Source organism: Tachypleus tridentatus, chromosome 2 (genome assembly GCF_004210375.1).
Source record: "Tachypleus tridentatus isolate NWPU-2018 chromosome 2, ASM421037v1, whole genome shotgun sequence".
Classification (NCBI taxonomy): domain Eukaryota; kingdom Metazoa; phylum Arthropoda; class Merostomata; order Xiphosura; family Limulidae; genus Tachypleus; species Tachypleus tridentatus.
Window position 1 is genome coordinate 140325756 of NC_134826.1, and position 18661 is coordinate 140344416.

The 18661-nt window shown below is 32.4% G+C and overlaps 2 protein-coding genes across 12 annotated transcripts in view; one reads left to right on the forward strand and one right to left on the reverse strand.

The window, feature by feature from the left end:
* Positions 1-18661, forward strand: part of LOC143245244 (band 7 protein AGAP004871-like) — a 555064-nt gene that overhangs the window by 336580 nt on the left and 199823 nt on the right. The gene's annotated exons all lie outside the window — the stretch shown is intronic.
* The window catches only part of LOC143245242 (uncharacterized), a 43495-nt gene that overhangs the window by 8959 nt on the left and 15875 nt on the right, over positions 1-18661 (reverse strand). Inside the window, exons 18-27 of the mRNA XM_076491372.1 lie at positions 13958-14065; positions 13078-13131; positions 12400-12453; positions 11967-12020; positions 11589-11696; positions 10825-10878; positions 9945-9998; positions 9227-9280; positions 5039-5146; positions 2041-2094 (exon numbers count right to left, since the gene is read on the reverse strand). Of these exons, the coding sequence (XP_076347487.1) occupies positions 2041-2094; positions 5039-5146; positions 9227-9280; positions 9945-9998; positions 10825-10878; positions 11589-11696; positions 11967-12020; positions 12400-12453; positions 13078-13131; positions 13958-14065 (702 nt within the window). The remainder of the gene's footprint in view (positions 1-2040; positions 2095-5038; positions 5147-9226; positions 9281-9944; positions 9999-10824; positions 10879-11588; positions 11697-11966; positions 12021-12399; positions 12454-13077; positions 13132-13957; positions 14066-18661) is intronic.

An 18661-nucleotide genomic window follows, 5' to 3' on the forward strand; every position in this document is an offset into this window, starting at 1 on the left:
TTCACCTTAGATACAAGAAAACTGAACCTACCAATTCCCCTACATGCTAGATTAACTCATGACTCATTAACCACTCTTTTATTCACCTTAGACACAAGAAAACTGAACCTAACAATTCCTCTACATGCTAGATTAACTCATGACTCTTTAACCACTCTTTTATTCACCTTAGATACAAGAAAACTGAACCTACCAATTCCCCTACATGCTAGATTAACTCATGACTCTTTAACCACTCTTTTATTCACCTTAGACAAGAAAACTGAACCTAACAATTCCTCTACATGCTAGATTAACTCATGACTCTTTAACCACTCTTTTATTCACCTTAGACAAGAAAACTGAACCTAACAATTCCTCTACATGCTAGATTAACTCATGACTCTTTAACCACTCTTTTATTCACCTTAGACAAGAAAACTGAACCTAACAATTCCTCTACATGCTAGATTAACTCATGACTCATTAACCACCCTTTTATTCACCTTAGACACAAGAAAACTGAACCTACCAATTCCCCTACATGCTAGATTAACTCATGACTCTTTAACCACTCTTTTATTCACCTTAGACAAGAAAACTGAACCTAACAATTCCTCTACATGCTAGATTAACTCATGACTCTTTAACCACTCTTTTATTCACCTTAGACAAGAAAACTGAACCTAACAATTCCTCTACATGCTAGATTAACTCATGACTCTTTAACCACTCTTTTATTCACCTTAGACAAAAAAACTGAACCTAACAATTCCTCTACATGCTAGATTAACTCATGACTCTTTAACCACTCTTTTATTCACCTTAGACAAGAAAACTGAACCTAACAATTCCTCTACATGCTAGATTAACTCATGACTCATTAACCACCCTTTTATTCACCTTAGACACAAGAAAACTGAACCTACCAATTCCCCTACATGCTAGATTAACTCATGACTCTTTAACCACTCTTTTATTCACCTTAGACAAGAAAACTGAACCTAACAATTCCTCTACATGCTAGATTAACTCATGACTCATTAACCACTCTTTTATTCACCTTAGGCACAAGAAAACTGAACCTAACAATTCCCCTACATGCTAGATTAACTCATGCCTCATTAACCACTCTTTTATTTCACCTTAGACACAAGAAAACTGAACCTAACAATTCCCCTACATGCTAGATTAACTCATGACTCATTAACCACTCTTTTATTTCACCTTAGACACAAGAAAACTGAACCTACCAATTCCCCTACATGCTAGATTAACTAATGACTCATTAACCACTCTTTTATTCACCTTAGATACAAGAAAACTGAACCTACCAATTCCCCTACATGCTAGATTAACTCATGACTCATTAACCACCCTTTTATTCACCTTAGACACAAGAAAACTGAACCTACCAATTCCCCTACATGCTAGATTAACTCATGACTCATTAACCACTCTTTTATTCACCTTAGACACAAGAAAACTGAACCTAACAATTCCTCTACATGCTAGATTAACTCATGACTCTTTAACCACTCTTTTATTCACCTTAGATACAAGAAAACTGAACCTACCAATTCCCCTACATGCTAGATTAACTCATGACTCATTAACCACCCTTTTATTCACCTTAGACACAAGAAAACTGAACCTACCAATTCCCCTACATGCTAGATTAACTCATGACTCTTTAACCACTCTTTTATTCACCTTAGACAAGAAAACTGAACCTAACAATTCCTCTACATGCTAGATTAACTCATGACTCTTTAACCACTCTTTTATTCACCTTAGACAAGAAAACTGAACCTAACAATTCCTCTACATGCCAGATTAACTCATGACTCATTAACCACTCTTTTATTCACCTTAGGCACAAGAAAACTGAACCTAACAATTCCCCTACATGCTAGATTAACTCATGCCTCATTAACCACTCTTTTATTTCACCTTAGACACAAGAAAACTGAACCTAACAATTCCCCTACATGCTAGATTAACTCATGACTCATTAACCACTCTTTTATTTCACCTTAGACACAAGAAAACTGAACCTACCAATTCCCCTTGTGGTCCATCATTTCCTTTTTGACCCTCCATTCCTGGTGGTCCCTGTGGAAAGAAATTCAAACCATTCTCCTTAAGTTATAACCTGTCTGGAGTTATCTAATAACTAGTTACAAAGGTCTAGTGAATTGTTTTTTCACTTCCAGTACAACAGGTTACTATTATCCTGGTATATCATTTTGTGTTTGTTTGTTTTTCTTACACAAAACTGTGATGTATACAAAAAATCCATGATTTTAATTATTACATTTTTCTCTCATCAATTTCAAAAAGATTGTAAAGAAAGCAAGACAAACTTCCACCTTTTGGAGTTAATTAATGTATTGTTAGTTAATGTAAAGAAAGCAAGACAATCTTCCACCTTCTGAAGTTAATTAATGGATAGTTAGTTAATGTAAAGAAAGCAAGACAAACTTCCACCTTCTGGAGTTAATTAATGTATTGGTAGTTAATGTAAAAAAAGCAAGACAAACTTCCACCTTCTGAAGTTAATTAATGGATAGTTAGTTAATGTAAAGAAAGCAAGACAAACTTCCACCTTCTGGAGTTAATTAATGTATTGTTAGTTAATGTAAAGAAAGCAAGACAAACTTCCACTTAATGGAGTTAATTAATGTATTGGTAGTTAATGTAAAGAAAGCAAGACAAACTTCCACCTTCTGGAGTTAATTAATGTATAATTAATTATTGTGTAGTTAATTAATGGATAGTTAGTTAATGTAAAGAAAGCAAGACGAACTTCCACCTTCTGGAGTTAATTAATGTATTGTTAGTTAATGTAAAGAAAGCAAGACAAACTTCCACTAAATGGAGTTAATTAATGTATTGTTAGTTAATGTAAAGAAAGCAAGACAAACTTCCACCTTCTGGAGTTAATTAATGTATTGGTAGTTAATGTAAAGAAAGCAAAACAAACTTCCACCTTCTGGAGTTAATTAATGTATTGGTAGTTAATGTAAAGAAAGCAAGACAAACTTCCACCTTCTGGAGTTAATTAATGTATAATTAATGTGTAGTTAATTAATGTATGGTTAGTTAATGTAAAGAAAGCAAGACTAACTTCTACCTTCTGGAGTTAATTAATGTATAATTAATTATTGTGTAGTTAATTAATGGATAGTTAGTTAATGTAAAGAAAGCAAGACAAACTTCCACCTTCTGGAGTTAATTAATGTATTGTTAGTTAATGTAAAGAAAGCAAGACAAACTTCCACTTAATGGAGTTAATTAATGTATTGTTAGTTAATGTAAAGAAAGCAAGACAAACTTCCACCTTCTGGAGTTAATTAATGTATTGGTAGTTAATGTAAAGAAAGCAAGACAAACTTCCACCTTCTGGAGTTAATTAATGTATAATTAATGTGTAGTTAATTAATGTATGGTTAGTTAATGTAAAGAAAGCAAGACTAACTTCTACCTTCTGGAGTTAATTAATGTATAATTAATTAATGTGTAGTTAATTAATGTATGGTTAGTTAATGTAAAGAAAGCAAGACTAACTTCCACCTTCTGGAGTTAATTAATGTATAATTAATTAATGTGTTGTTAATTAATGTATGGTTAGTTAATGTAAAGAAAGCAAGACTAACTTCCACCTTCTGGAGTTAATTAATGTATAATTAATTAATGTGTAGTTAATTAATGTATGGTTAGTTAATGTAAAGAAAGCAAGACTAACTTCCACCTTCTGGAGTTAATTAATGTATAATTAATTAATGTGTAGTTAATTAATGTATGGTTAGTTAATGTAAAGAAAGCAAGACTAACTTCCACCTTCTGGAGTTAATTAATGTATAATTAATTAATGTGTAGTTAATTAATGGATAGTTAGTTAATGTAAAGAAAGCAAGACAAACTTCCACCTTCTGGAGTTAATTAATGTATAATTAATTAATGTGTAGTTAATTAATGTATGGTTAGTTAATGTAAAGAAAGCAAGAATGACTTCCACCTTCTGGATTTAATTACTCTATAGTTAGTTAATGTATAGTTAATTAATTAAATTATAGTTAATTAATCAATAGTTAATAAATGTATAGTTAATTAATTATTGAAATTTTCTTTTCATAAAACTGAGAAAAAATATTGCATTTTATTCAAATGCCAAACATCTGCACATCTCAAGAAAAACAAATTAATATTATTGATACAATAAACTACTAATTCAGATAAAAAAATTTGATCTTGTACGGCAGATAGATCTGTTAAAAAATATTTGACCATTAATTATTTATCCACTGTTAACATCCCTCTATCCCCTGTACAATATTTGACAATTAGTTATTTATACACTGTCAACATCCCTGTATCTCCTGTACAATATTTGACCATTAATTATTTATACACTGTTAACATCCCTGTATCTCCTGTACAATATTTCAACATTAATTATTTATCTACTGTTAACATCCCTGTATTTCCTGTACAATATTTTACCATTAATTATTTATCCACTGTTAACATCCCTGTATTTCCTGTACAATATTGGACCATTAATTATTTATCCACTGTTAACATCCCTGTATTTCCTGTACAATATTGGACCATTAATTATTTATCCACTGTTAACTTCCCTGTGGAAAACTTTTCAGCACGAATCTTTCTTAAAACACAAAAATAAGTGAGTAACACATAAAAATACGTACCTGTAAAAATTATTCAGTCAACATGTACAGTCTGCCAGTTAGAATTAAGTTTACATTCAACTGAATGTTTTTTCACCAGTAAGTAAACTGTTAACATTACTATCAGTAAAATGTATAATTCTAAATACCTTTGATTAGTTGTTTGGTTAGTGAGAGTTCATTCTACTTTTCATTTAAGCAATGAACTTAAGAAGATATGAGAATAAACTATTATAGCATGCTTGCATTTCTTTGAAGGTCATGATAAGATTTTTGCTGGAGATCTAATAAAGACCCTGCCATTAAAGTTGGGCCATAAATTTTTTTTTAATGAAATTAAACATGAAGATAAATGTCTTGCTTACAACATCTCCTTTAAGCCCTATAGGCCCAACAGGGCCTTTCATTCCTTTTTCTCCCTTCTCTCCTGGGTCTCCTTTTCTTCCTGCACGGCCCATTCGACCACGATGTCCCTAACAAAAATTCACGTTTTTTTTAATCGTCATGAGGAACATTATTATAATTTTAAATGACAGAAGTTTTGTCATTGAATCTTTGACAATATAATAGTTCTTAAATAATACTTTGTAACACATTAAAGTAGCACAGTTAACAGTATATTTAAAAATACCACTGTTTTTTTGCTTTTAGGGCAAAGTCATAAGAGACTATCTACGACATTTACTGTGGGGAATCAAACCTCTAGTTTTAGTATTATAACTTCCTAAACATAGGGCTGTCCAACAAGAGGATTTAAAATGCCAGTTTGACATGTGGCACTATAATAATCCTAAGTTACATATTAACCCTTTCACAATCAGCTCAGTACAATATACATAACTTTGCATACAGATATTAAATATTTATACTATAACTTTGGATGTAGTATGTTTATCCTCACAAAATTTGGTAGACTATCAGTAAAGATTGCAAGTTTTTTGTACAGAGAAAATCATATTTATTTATGAACTATTCTTAATAAAGATATGTTTGATAAAATATCAAGTCTGTTTCATTTTCATAACTAGTCTGAGAGAGAAATGATTTTCACATCATGCTTAAAAAAAAACTTCATCCCAAACATTTGTTTTCAGTAAGACTATATATTTTGTGTGTACTTTCTTAACACTAAATATGTGGGATCTGTCAATTTGACCAACCTTGTAATCACCATTAAAATAAAACAAGAAATAAATAAATTTAAATTATGCTTTTTCATTTTAGAATTATTACAAATGATAACACAAAACTACAAATATCTGGTCTAAATAAATTAGATCTAATAACATTATATATTTATTATTTTTTTATTATGCTGACTTTCTGGTCCTGTCTGGCCAACATTATATAACATAATTGCCACAGCATGCATGCTCATGTTACCTTATCCAATAATATAAGACTAACCTTTAGTCTTCCCAAAGTGATCATGTTTTGGCTGTGGATTAGTGTTTTGTAACATACAATTACATTTCAATTATATATGTATACAGATTATTACTATTTAGAAATAAGTTATTAAATTTATTTTTCTTAAAATATTGAATAGTATATAAAGAACTTAGTCAAGCAATTCTCTTCTAGTTACAGTCTTTGAAGTCAGTTGATACTGGATATATTTGCTAAGCCTTTCAAAATTTCACACACAGAGGATACGAAATACTTTTTTAGGTTTTATGTATGCAAATGAAAAACAAACAAAAAAATCACAAGTTCCCATACTGATACCACAGAATTCAAATACAATTTATCAAGCTTTGTAACTAGCTGTATTTTGGTATTAAAAAACATGAAATTTTGAGCAGACTAAAGACACAACCTACCTCCTTGAAACCTTAGTTCAAATTAATGTGGCAGCCTTTTAACAGATTAAAATGGCTGAAAAAACCACAAGGGGACATTATAAGCTGTCAATTGATTATTCAAGTGTCATATATTGAAGTGTATATGAAATACTGAAATAGGTGAATAGGACCTGTGTGTTTGATTCATTACATAAGCAATATCTCATCAAATGGAAAACATGAGGTTCTTGTTTAATACTATACTTTGTCAGTACTGGTAATTTGAGTTCCTAATTTTTATGAAACTATGAACTTAGTATTTTAACATCACAAGTGTCTAATTTGTACCACTGCTGCAGTGAACATACCAAGTGACTCAAAAATATTAGTCTTTGTGAACCTGACGATGACCGAAGAAGGTCGAAACGTTGTTCGCTCTTCTACGTAAAATATTTTCTCAACCCAAACGAGCTGTTTTTGCATATAGTATTTAGGTGCATTCTTTTAATATTTATGTTTAAATTAAAAAGTTAAATTATGTACAATAGTAAAACTTGAATTATAATCTGCAATTTGATATCAAACTTACCAACATAAATTCATAAAATAGTAGTCAAACAATAATTTTGAATAACAATCAACAAATGCAATGGCATGACCTCTGACCTATCGCAATATGGTTAAACTCCAAAAGTGAATAGTACAAAGAAATCTAAATGTCTAATAAAACTGTAACACCATGATAAAATTTAGAATTTCACATTGTTAGTATATTCGTTTAACTGGTTGTAGCTCTTTATTAAATGCATGGTTAAATGTTTTCCAGAAATCTGTGTAAATATATATATTTGAAATTTAATACTTGATTAAAGACTACTAGAGTTGCTTACCAAAAACGAACTAAAAAAGTATAACACTGTTCACACTTCTTCAGATGCTTTACCAAAATATTAAGTGTGACTAAACTCAATGTTTAAACAAACAATAATTTTGTAGATATTTTGAGTTTGCAGTACCTTCTTATGAAAGGCACTTAACCTATATTATACATGTTAGGTTTTATGTAGGTATTGGCTGTATTCTTCACAGTAGATACTTGTGGCTTTTTGGCACTAAATATGAACAATACAGTCGACTTCTTTTAAAATAATATATTTAAACAGCATACAGTCCACTTCTTTTAAATATATTTAAACAGCATACAGTCCACTTCTTTTAAAATAATATATTTAAACAGCATACAGTCCACTTCTTTTAAAATAATATATTTAAACAGCATACAGTCCACTTCTTTTAAAGTAATATATTTAAACAGCATACAGTCCACTTCTTTTAAAGTAATATATTTAAACAGCATACAGTCCACTTCTTTTAAAGTAATATATTTAAACAGCATACAGTCCACTTCTTTTAAAGTAATATATTTAAACAGCATACAGTCCACTTCTTTTAAAATAATATATTTAAACAGCATACAGTCCACTTCTTTTAAAGTAATATATTTAAACAGCATACAGTCCACTTCTTTTAAAGTAATATATTTAAACAGCATACAGTCCACTTCTTTTAAAGTAATATATTTAAACAGCATACAGTCCACTTCTTTTAAAGTAATATATTTAAACAGCATACAGTCCACTTCTTTTAAAGTAATATATTTAAACAGCATACAGTCCACTTCTTTTAAAGTAATATATTTAAACAGCATACAGTCCACTTCTTTTAAAGTAATATATTTAAACAGCATACAGTCCACTTCTTTTAAAGTAATATATTTAAACAGCATACAGTCCACTTCTTTTAAAGTAATATATTTAAACAGCATACAGTCCACTTCTTTTAAAGTAATATATTTAAACAGCATACAGTCCACTTCTTTTAAAGTAATATATTTAAACAGCATACAGTCCACTTCTTTTAAAGTAATATATTTAAACAGCATACAGTCCACTTCTTTTAAAGTAATATATTTAAACAGCATACAGTCCACTTCTTTTAAAATAATATATTTAAACAGCATACAGTCCACTTCTTTTAAAGTAATATATTTAAACAGCATACAGTCCACTTCTTTTAAAGTAATATATTTAAACAGCATACAGTCCACTTCTTTTAAAGTAATATATTTAAACAGCATACAGTCCACTTCTTTTAAAGTAATATATTTAAACAGCATACAGTCCACTTCTTTTAAAGTAATATATTTAAACAGCATACAGTCCACTTCTTTTAAAGTAATATATTTAAACAGCATACAGTCCACTTCTTTTAAAGTAATATATTTAAACAGCATACAGTCCACTTCTTTTAAAGTAATATATTTAAAAAGAAACAAGTTAAATACATACACAAACGTTCATTATACTTTTGATTATCACAGTTGTATTCACAGGTTTAGGTAACTCTCATTTTGTTGTAAAAGGTCACACTGTTTGGTTCAATTACTCTCAAACACAACCGACATTATATTCTTCCTGGCCTGTTATTAACTACTATCTGTGTTAGTTTCACATTAAAAAATCACCACTATACACTTGTCATGGCTAAATTCACAATTACACAGACTAAACCTGTCTAACATTTCTATCTGTACCTTGGATGTGTACTGAAATCCCAACTGAGGCATAGAACATTCCACACAGTCATAGTTCACCTCTTTCTAGTTCACAGCTCTTTTAGGTGAAAGAAAACAACAGAGTTGATGTAGATGTGTTTTAAATATGATGCTCCTAGCAATTAATAAAATATGACATTTGAAACTATAATCACCTTCACTCCTTTACGACCCCTCACTCCTCTTTCTCCTTTGATTCCAGGTGGGCCCTGTCATAAATATAACATGAACATTCATATTTTAAAAATCCTGAAAAAACAACATAAAAATAGAACAAAAATCAATTACCAAACAATTAGTGTTAGTAACATTCATTTTACAGTAAACTATTGTTCAGTATTAAATGTGTTCTTGTTGAAATTACTCTCCTTGAATTATGTGAAGGTTACCAGTAAGGTAATAAAGAAATATACAAGCCACAAACTGTGAACGTACTCCATAAAAGGCAAATAATATGACGAAGAGAAATTCTCTTGCTATGCTTCAGATGCGTTTTATGTCTTTTTAAGAGAGTAAAAAAAAACAATAACAAAACAGAAATATGTTTCTAATTAAAGATTCTTAAACTCGCTTAAGACTTAATCAATAAACATGAAGAAACCTAACAGTGAAACAGTAAACACATCACTGATAACGGCAGTGAAATAGTAAACACATCACTGATAACGGCAGTGAAACAGTAAACACATCACTGATAACGGCAGTGAAATAGTAAACACATCACTGATAACGATATAAACTTGTTGAAATGTTGTATTAAAGTTTCTTTCAATACTCATTCAACCCATCTCCAAATTTAGCTAAATCTTATAAAGTCCATCATAACCTTTAAAATATTTAACATCCATCATATAAATAGGTAATGACACCCACTATGAGTCCAGGCTGGCCTGGTGGTCCACTAAGTCCAGGTGGTCCAACATCTCCCTGTATTTTAAACAAGACAATAAACACTTAATAATCTATTAAAGGTGAAATCACTACACAAGAGGTCGTGCAAACTAGAGATTAAGGCAGTTACTATAAGATATCTGAGTTCAGAGAAGCTGGTTTATTCATGTAAAAAAAATCAGGTATATTTTCTAGCATAAAACTTCTATTTTATATTATAAAACATCAAAATAAAATTGAAGTTGTTCAGCTTATATTAATTTATTTCATGGTTTCAATAAAACCAGCAGACAAAAAATAACTAGAAAACATATCCACTTACAACTTCATGTAACAAGTACTTGTAGACTTTCAAAAGCACAAAGTTTGCAAGGAAATAAAAACTGACAAGTTTTAAAACACGTTTAGAAATAACTCACTCAACAACTGTTGTAACGAAAACTGCAAAAAAGATGCATTCTAATTGCAGGTAAAAGTATGAATAAATTGCCAATTTTGTTTGCAAAGATAAAAAACCATATACACACACACATATATCATAAGAATTGCAAGATACACACTTTCCATGTAATCATATGTTTTAGTAAAACATGTTCAATGGAAGTCTTTTATTGACCATTCTTTGTCATGTCTTCTGTTTCTCATTACCCAAATTTTACAAGTAATTTCAAATTTTTTTTATTCATATCAGTTATTCTTTTATTTCATTTTTCAAATGTTTAATAAAAGTTCTTGAAAATGCTTTTCCATAAATGCAACAGTTGGTTTAACATTAAAGTAGAACGTATTTTAAAAAAAGTAAAACGCAAGTAACACGTCAGTTACTTAACTTTAAAGATACGAAATCAAAAACAACACTAACCGCTGGACCAGGAGATCCTCTCAGTCCTTGTGGTCCAGGAGGACCTGCTTGTCCCTAAGCCACCAAATCAAAGATAGGTAATTAGGTACAATAAACAAAGAAGAAAATGTGAAATATGGCTTTTGCAAACAAGATAATTTCATGTTCGTTAAATAGCAGTTCATTCAAGAAACATGAGTTAAATATTTAAAAAAATAACTATTTTCATACAAATTTTGTAAAAGAAAACATATTTCAATAAATTTGTCTTAAAGTAAATGTATTTTGAATAAAAGTTTCAATCAATAAATACACTTTTTCATAGTTCAAAGAAACTTTTTAGATTTCTAACACTATAAACCAACACAAACATCGAGTTCTACAATCCCATAACATATGGAATATTTAAATATCCTCAAAAATGAGTTTTCAAACTGGATTTATGTTTTTTATATATTCAAAACTCTTCAGTATTTGTTTATGATCTTGTCAAATCTACATGTTATGATAGAGGACATACGAATATTGTCAGTTGGATTACAAAAAAAGGCTTTGTAATATACAAGAAAAAAATATTAACCATCCTTCATCAGAAAACAAATTATTTTCTGAAATGTACCTAATCTCCAACTAAATGTTTTTTCCATTGAAAATACATAAGCTAACAAGGCCCGAACAGTGATAATTTAAGTTTTCAAAAGAGAGTATACCATCAACAAAAAAGTTATATATTCATATTCTTAAAAATGTGTAAACCACAAATTTTCAAACTACTATCAACTCACTGGAGGTCCAGATGGTCCCTGTTCTCCAACAGGTCCTTCGACACCCTGATCTCCCTTCTCACCTGGTAGACCTACATCACCCTGAGCACCCGCAGCACCATCAGGACCCTAAACAAAACATGCAACGTGTCACAATTAATATTTTATTCTTATACAATGCAAGGCTTATCGCTAAAACACTGTTCTGACAACAGTGTTACAATATGAGTCACTAGGTAATACACAGTATCAAGCTCACATTGAGAAGTTATATGGAGCTTGCATCAGATAACAGGTTAAAATGTGTTTACATTTTATAGCTTATCTAATATCAGGTTTCTCTTCTAGTTTCACATCCACCTTTTAATTACTTTAATACATTTGTTTATGGCAACTTACTGTTTTTCCTGGGGCTCCAGGCAAACCCATTTCTCCAGGTTCTCCAGGTGAGCCCTAAACACACATACAAATTGTATAATTGCAAGCTGGACACCAATGTAATGTAGTAGTGATTTAACTAGTTACTTATACAGAAATAATGAAACAGATATACTAAATGTTTTGGATTGCTTCTGTCTACTTGCCCATTTTAAAACCAAAAACTAAGCAAAAGAACTCAGCTTAATGTTGTACTGACTGCTGGTAAGTCTTAGAAAGTAACAAATGTTTATATCTTCAACCACAAATATTCAGTGACAATTTACCAAACACAACAGTCACTTTAGTTATAAATAATTTTCAGTATTACTATTCTGATTGCCATAAATATAGTTTTGAGTTTTAAACTACTTAAAAGATAAAAACACATCCAGTTTTTCTAGTTCACACTCACAGGTGGTCCTGGTTCTCCGGGTTTTCCATCCTCTCCATCTAATCCTCGCTCTCCCTAGATTATAACTAAGAGTTTGTAATTTGTTCTCAGCCACAATAACTAGATTAATCATTTGTATGAAAAACATAAGAGAAACACTTGCATGTACTTATAAACTATGTGCCTCAGAACTTAACTATTTTATCATTTACAAAATATTCATCTACTAATTATCACTTAACCCCAGGGCAAAAATCATCAAACCACAAGTCATTATTTATTCTAAAGACAAGCAGAAATTCTTTGAAGCACTAGAACACAAAATAAAGGCCATAGCTACACAAAACTAGGAAACTAGAACGTTTCTCATCTCATATCCTTCTCTATTTTCCTTGTCAAAACAGAAAATTTCTATTAATTAATACATTTGTGTTGTGTGATTAATTATAGGTAAAATTCTTTTCACCATCACTTATACTTCTAGCTAAACTGAATAATCTGATTTCACTGATCTACCATACCTAATAACAAAAAGATTTGTGGAAAAACAAAACTGCTTAATGTTTAACAGTTGACAAACAGCAGAAAGAAATGTGAATCTCATGAAAACATTATGAATGTATTTTATCCAGCAGTAAACATTTGTTTATTTCATGTCACAAAGAAAATGTGCTCATGTGCAAAAAACAGCATTCTTACCTTTATTCCAGGAGTTCCAGCTTCTCCTGTGGGTCCTGGATAACCTGGAGCACCCTATTATATATAAATATATGTTTTATCTTCACCACTTTTAACTGCTAGAACTTTAAAGTCACTTTAGTAATATTTTTATCACTCTCAATCTACCTTAGCACTGAAATTACTAACTAGTGTTCAGTTATTTGATATATGACAAAAAATGAAAGTCACTTTAACATTTTCATTGCAACACTGCCATGAAAATATATAGTATATATTGCCTTTGCACTGGAAAACAATTGCCTGATGACCTAGTTTAGGCCTAAGTTGTTTTCAAGGTACACTATTACCATTCTTTATTTCACTTTCCTTCTTATAATACAATTTTGACCTTTCAAAAGACTTCCAATACACTTGCAAGGTTTGTCCCATTGTCACTTCTTTTACTTTAAAACTACCTGAAAGTAAATTGATATAAATGCAACAATCAAATTTTAACTGAACGTGTGATTATTCCACCAGAGAGGAGATATTCATCATAAACTTACTTTATATATACTTTTGACAGTCACTGCACATTACTTTTGTCCAAAACTTTAACACACTTCAGCGTATACTCACTACTTTGTAATTTGTTTTTCATTATTTTGGGCAACCCTGTAGATATAGTTTTATTTTTTTAATTAACATATTTCTAGTTCTTTATTCAATCTAGTCTCTCTTAACAATCCTATGTATACAGATGACGATTTCATCACTGATGATCGCAGCATAACTTGTACGGCTCATCTGAAAGTTCCCGAGTCTCAGTTTTAACATGTGCTTTTCAGGCCAAAATTCAACTAAATCTGCACACTTTTTAAGTCAAACTTCAGTAATAAGAAAAACAGTAAAAACTCACTGGTGATCCTTTGGGTCCTTCTGGGCCTTGAGGCCCTCTAACTCCTGGTGGTCCCTGTAGACCAGGTTTTCCACTTTCTCCTTTCTGGCCTGGTGGGCCTCGCTTACCCTATAAAACCTTTGTTTCTTAAAAGGAGATTCTGATATTTCAAATTAATTAAATATCATATAAGTTCCATAAGGTACTGAAATAGAAATGGTTAAACAAATAGTCAAGTTTCCCATAAATACACAAGAGAAAAGTCATTCCAAGAATTTGGTGAGCCAATCACAAAAAATTATTTACAAAAACAAAGTAACAAAACTAAAACCTAACCATCATTTATAGTCCTCTATAGCTGTTACTAAGCTGTCACAAATAGTAAGAGATCAGCTGACAGGCAAACATCAACACATTATTTTTAATTCTTTAAAATTCTAATACAAGATTCATTTTACATACATATAAAATACTGTATTAAATTTGGGAAAATAAATCAGCTAGCAAAAGAAAAAAACTTAGCAAAAAGGAGTGTTTAAATAAGGAAATTACATATTGAAAGAATAACTTCTAAAGAACATGCTTATACCAAAGAAACTTTTGTCCCCATGCTAAGGTCTTCTGGGCAACCTGGAGTGCCTGTATCTATTTCTATGTCTTAAAATTTCATAAAATAAGGTAAGGGAAAAAAAAGTTTAGTTACAAATATTAGATAACACATACTAAAACTCTTCATAACCACAAACATTTACAAACCTTAGGACTATCACTGATATACTGCCTATTTCAGGACAACCACTAACACTGATATACTGTCTATTTCAGGACAACCACTAACACTGATATACTGTCTATTTCAGGACAACCACGAACACTGATATAGTGTCTATTTCAGGACAACCACGAACACTGATATACCGTCTATTTCAGGACAACCACTAACATTGATATACAGTCTATTTCAGGACAACCGCTAACATTGATATACCGTCTATTTCAGGACAACCGCTAACATTGATATACCGTCTATTTCAGGACAACCGCTAACATTGATATACCGTCTATTTCAGGACAACCACTAACATTGATATACCGTCTATTTCAGGACAACCACTAACATTGATATACCGTCTATTTCAGGACAACCAGTAACACTGATATACTGTCTATTTCAGGACAACCAGTAACACCGATATACTGTCTATTTCAGGACAACCAGTAACACCGATATACTGCCTATTTCAGGACAACCAGTAATATTGATATACTGTCTATTTCAGGACAACCAGTAACACTGATATACCGTCTATTTCAGGACAACCAGTAACACCGATATACCGTCTATTTCAGGACAACCAGTAACACCGATATACTGCCTATTTCAGGACAACCAGTAATATTGATATACTGTCTATTTCAGGACAACCACTAACACCGACATACTGCCTATTTCAGGACAACCACTAACACCGACATACTGCCTATTTCAGGACAACCACTAACACCGACATACTGCCTATTTCAGGACAACCACTAACACCGATATACTGTCTATTTCAGGACAACCACTAACACTGATATACCGTCTATTTCAGGGCAACCACGAACATTGATATACCGTCTATTTCAGGACAACCAGTAATACAGATATACTGTCTATTTCAGGACAACCACTAATACTAATATACCGTCTATTTCAGGACAACCACTAACACGGACATACTGCCTATTTCAGGACAACCACTAACACCGACATACTGCCTATTTCAGGACAACCACTAACACCGACATACTGCCTATTTCAGGACAACCACTAACACCGATATACTGTCTATTTCAGGACAACCACTAACACCGATATACCGTCTATTTCAGGGCAACCACGAACATTGATATACCGTCTATTTCAGGACAACCAGTAATACAGATATACAGTCTATTTCAGGACAACCACTAATACTGATATACCGTCTATTTCAGGACAACCACTAATACTGATATACCGTCTATTTCAGGACAACCACTAATACTGATATACCGTCTATTTCAGGACAACCACTAACATTGATATACCGTCTATTTCAGGACAACCACTAACATTGATATACCGTCTATTTCAGGACAACCACTAACATTGATATACCGTCTATTTCAGGGCAACCAGTAATACTGATATACCGTCTATTTCAGGACAACCAGTAACACCGATATACTGTCTATTTCAGGACAACCAGTAACACCGATATACTGCCTATTTCAGGACAACCAGTAATATTGATATACTGTCTATTTCAGGACAACCACTAACACCGACATACTGCCTATTTCAGGACAACCACTAACACCGACATACTGCCTATTTCAGGACAACCACTAACACCGATATACTGTCTATTTCAGGACAACCACTAACACTGATATACCGTCTATTTCAGGGCAACCACGAACATTGATATACCGTCTATTTCAGGACAACCAGTAATACAGATATACTGTCTATTTCAGGACAACCACTAATACTAATATACCGTCTATTTCAGGACAACCACTAACACGGACATACTGCCTATTTCAGGACAACCACTAACACCGACATACTGCCTATTTCAGGACAACCACTAACACCGACATACTGCCTATTTCAGGACAACCACTAACACCGATATACCGTCTATTTCAGGGCAACCACGAACATTGATATACCGTCTATTTCAGGACAACCAGTAATACAGATATACAGTCTATTTCAGGACAACCACTAATACTGATATACCGTCTATTTCAGGACAACCACTAATACTGATATACCGTCTATTTCAGGACAACCACTAATACTGATATACCGTCTATTTCAGGACAACCACTAATACTGATATACCGTCTATTTCAGGACAACCACTAACATTGATATACCGTCTATTTCAGGACAACCACTAACATTGATATACCGTCTATTTCAGGACAACCACTAACATTGATATACCGTCTATTTCAGGGCAACCAGTAATACTGATATACCGTCTATTTCAGGGCAACCAGTAATACTGATATACCGTCTATTTCAGGGCAACCAGTAATACTGATATACCGTCTATTTCAGGGCAACCAGTAATACTGATATACCGTCTATTTCAGGACAACCACTGACATTGATATACCGTCTATTTCAGGACAACCACTAACATTGATATACCGTCTATTTCAGGACAACCACTAACATTGATATACCGTCTATTTCAGGACAACCACTAACATTGATATACCGTCTATTTCAGGACAACCACTAACATTGATATACCGTCTATTTCAGGACAACCACTAACATTGATATACCGTCTATTTCAGGACAACCAGTAACACTGATATACTGTCTATTTCAGGACAACCAGTAACACCGATATACTGCCTATTTCAGGACAACCAGTAATATTGATATACTGTCTATTTCAGGACAACCAGTAACACTGATATACCGTCTATTTCAGGACAACCAGTAACACCGATATACTGTCTATTTCAGGACAACCAGTAACACCGATATACTGCCTATTTCAGGACAACCACTAACACCGACATACTGCCTATTTCAGGACAACCACTAACACCGACATACTGCCTATTTCAGGACAACCACTAACACCGACATACTGCCTATTTCAGGACAACCACTAACACCGATATACTGTCTATTTCAGGACAACCACTAACACTGATATACCGTCTATTTCAGGGCAACCACGAACATTGATATACCGTCTATTTCAGGACAACCAGTAATACAGATATACTGTCTATTTCAGGACAACCACTAATACTAATATACCGTCTATTTCAGGACAACCACTAACACCGACATACTGCCTATTTCAGGACAACCACTAACACCAACATACTGCCTATTTCAGGACAACCACTAACACCGACATACTGCCTATTTCAGGACAACCACTAACACCGATATACTGTCTATTTCAGGACAACCACTAACACCGATATACCGTCTATTTCAGGGCAACCACGAACATTGATATACCGTCTATTTCAGGACAACCAGTAATACAGATATACTGTCTATTTCAGGACAACCACTAATACTGATATACCGTCTATTTCAGGACAACCACTAATACTGATATACCGTCTATTTCAGGACAACCACTAACATTGATATACCGTCTATTTCAGGACAACCACTAACATTGATATACCGTCTATTTCAGGGCAACCAGTAATACTGATATACCGTCTATTTCAGGGCAACCAGTAATACTGATATACCGTCTATTTCAGGGCAACCAGTAATACTGATATACCGTCTATTTCAGGACAACCACTGACATTGATATACCGTCTATTTCAGGGCAACCACGAACATTGATATACCGTCTATTTCAGGACAACCAGTAATACAGATATACTGTCTATTTCAGGACAACCACTAATACTAATATACCGTCTATTTCAGGACAACCACTAACACCGACATACTGCCTATTTCAGGACAACCACTAACACCAACATACTGCCTATTTCAGGACAACCACTAACACCGACATACTGCCTATTTCAGGACAACCACTAACACCGATATACTGTCTATTTCAGGACAACCACTAACACCGATATACCGTCTATTTCAGGGCAACCACGAACATTGATATACCGTCTATTTCAGGACAACCAGTAATACAGATATACTGTCTATTTCAGGACAACCACTAATAC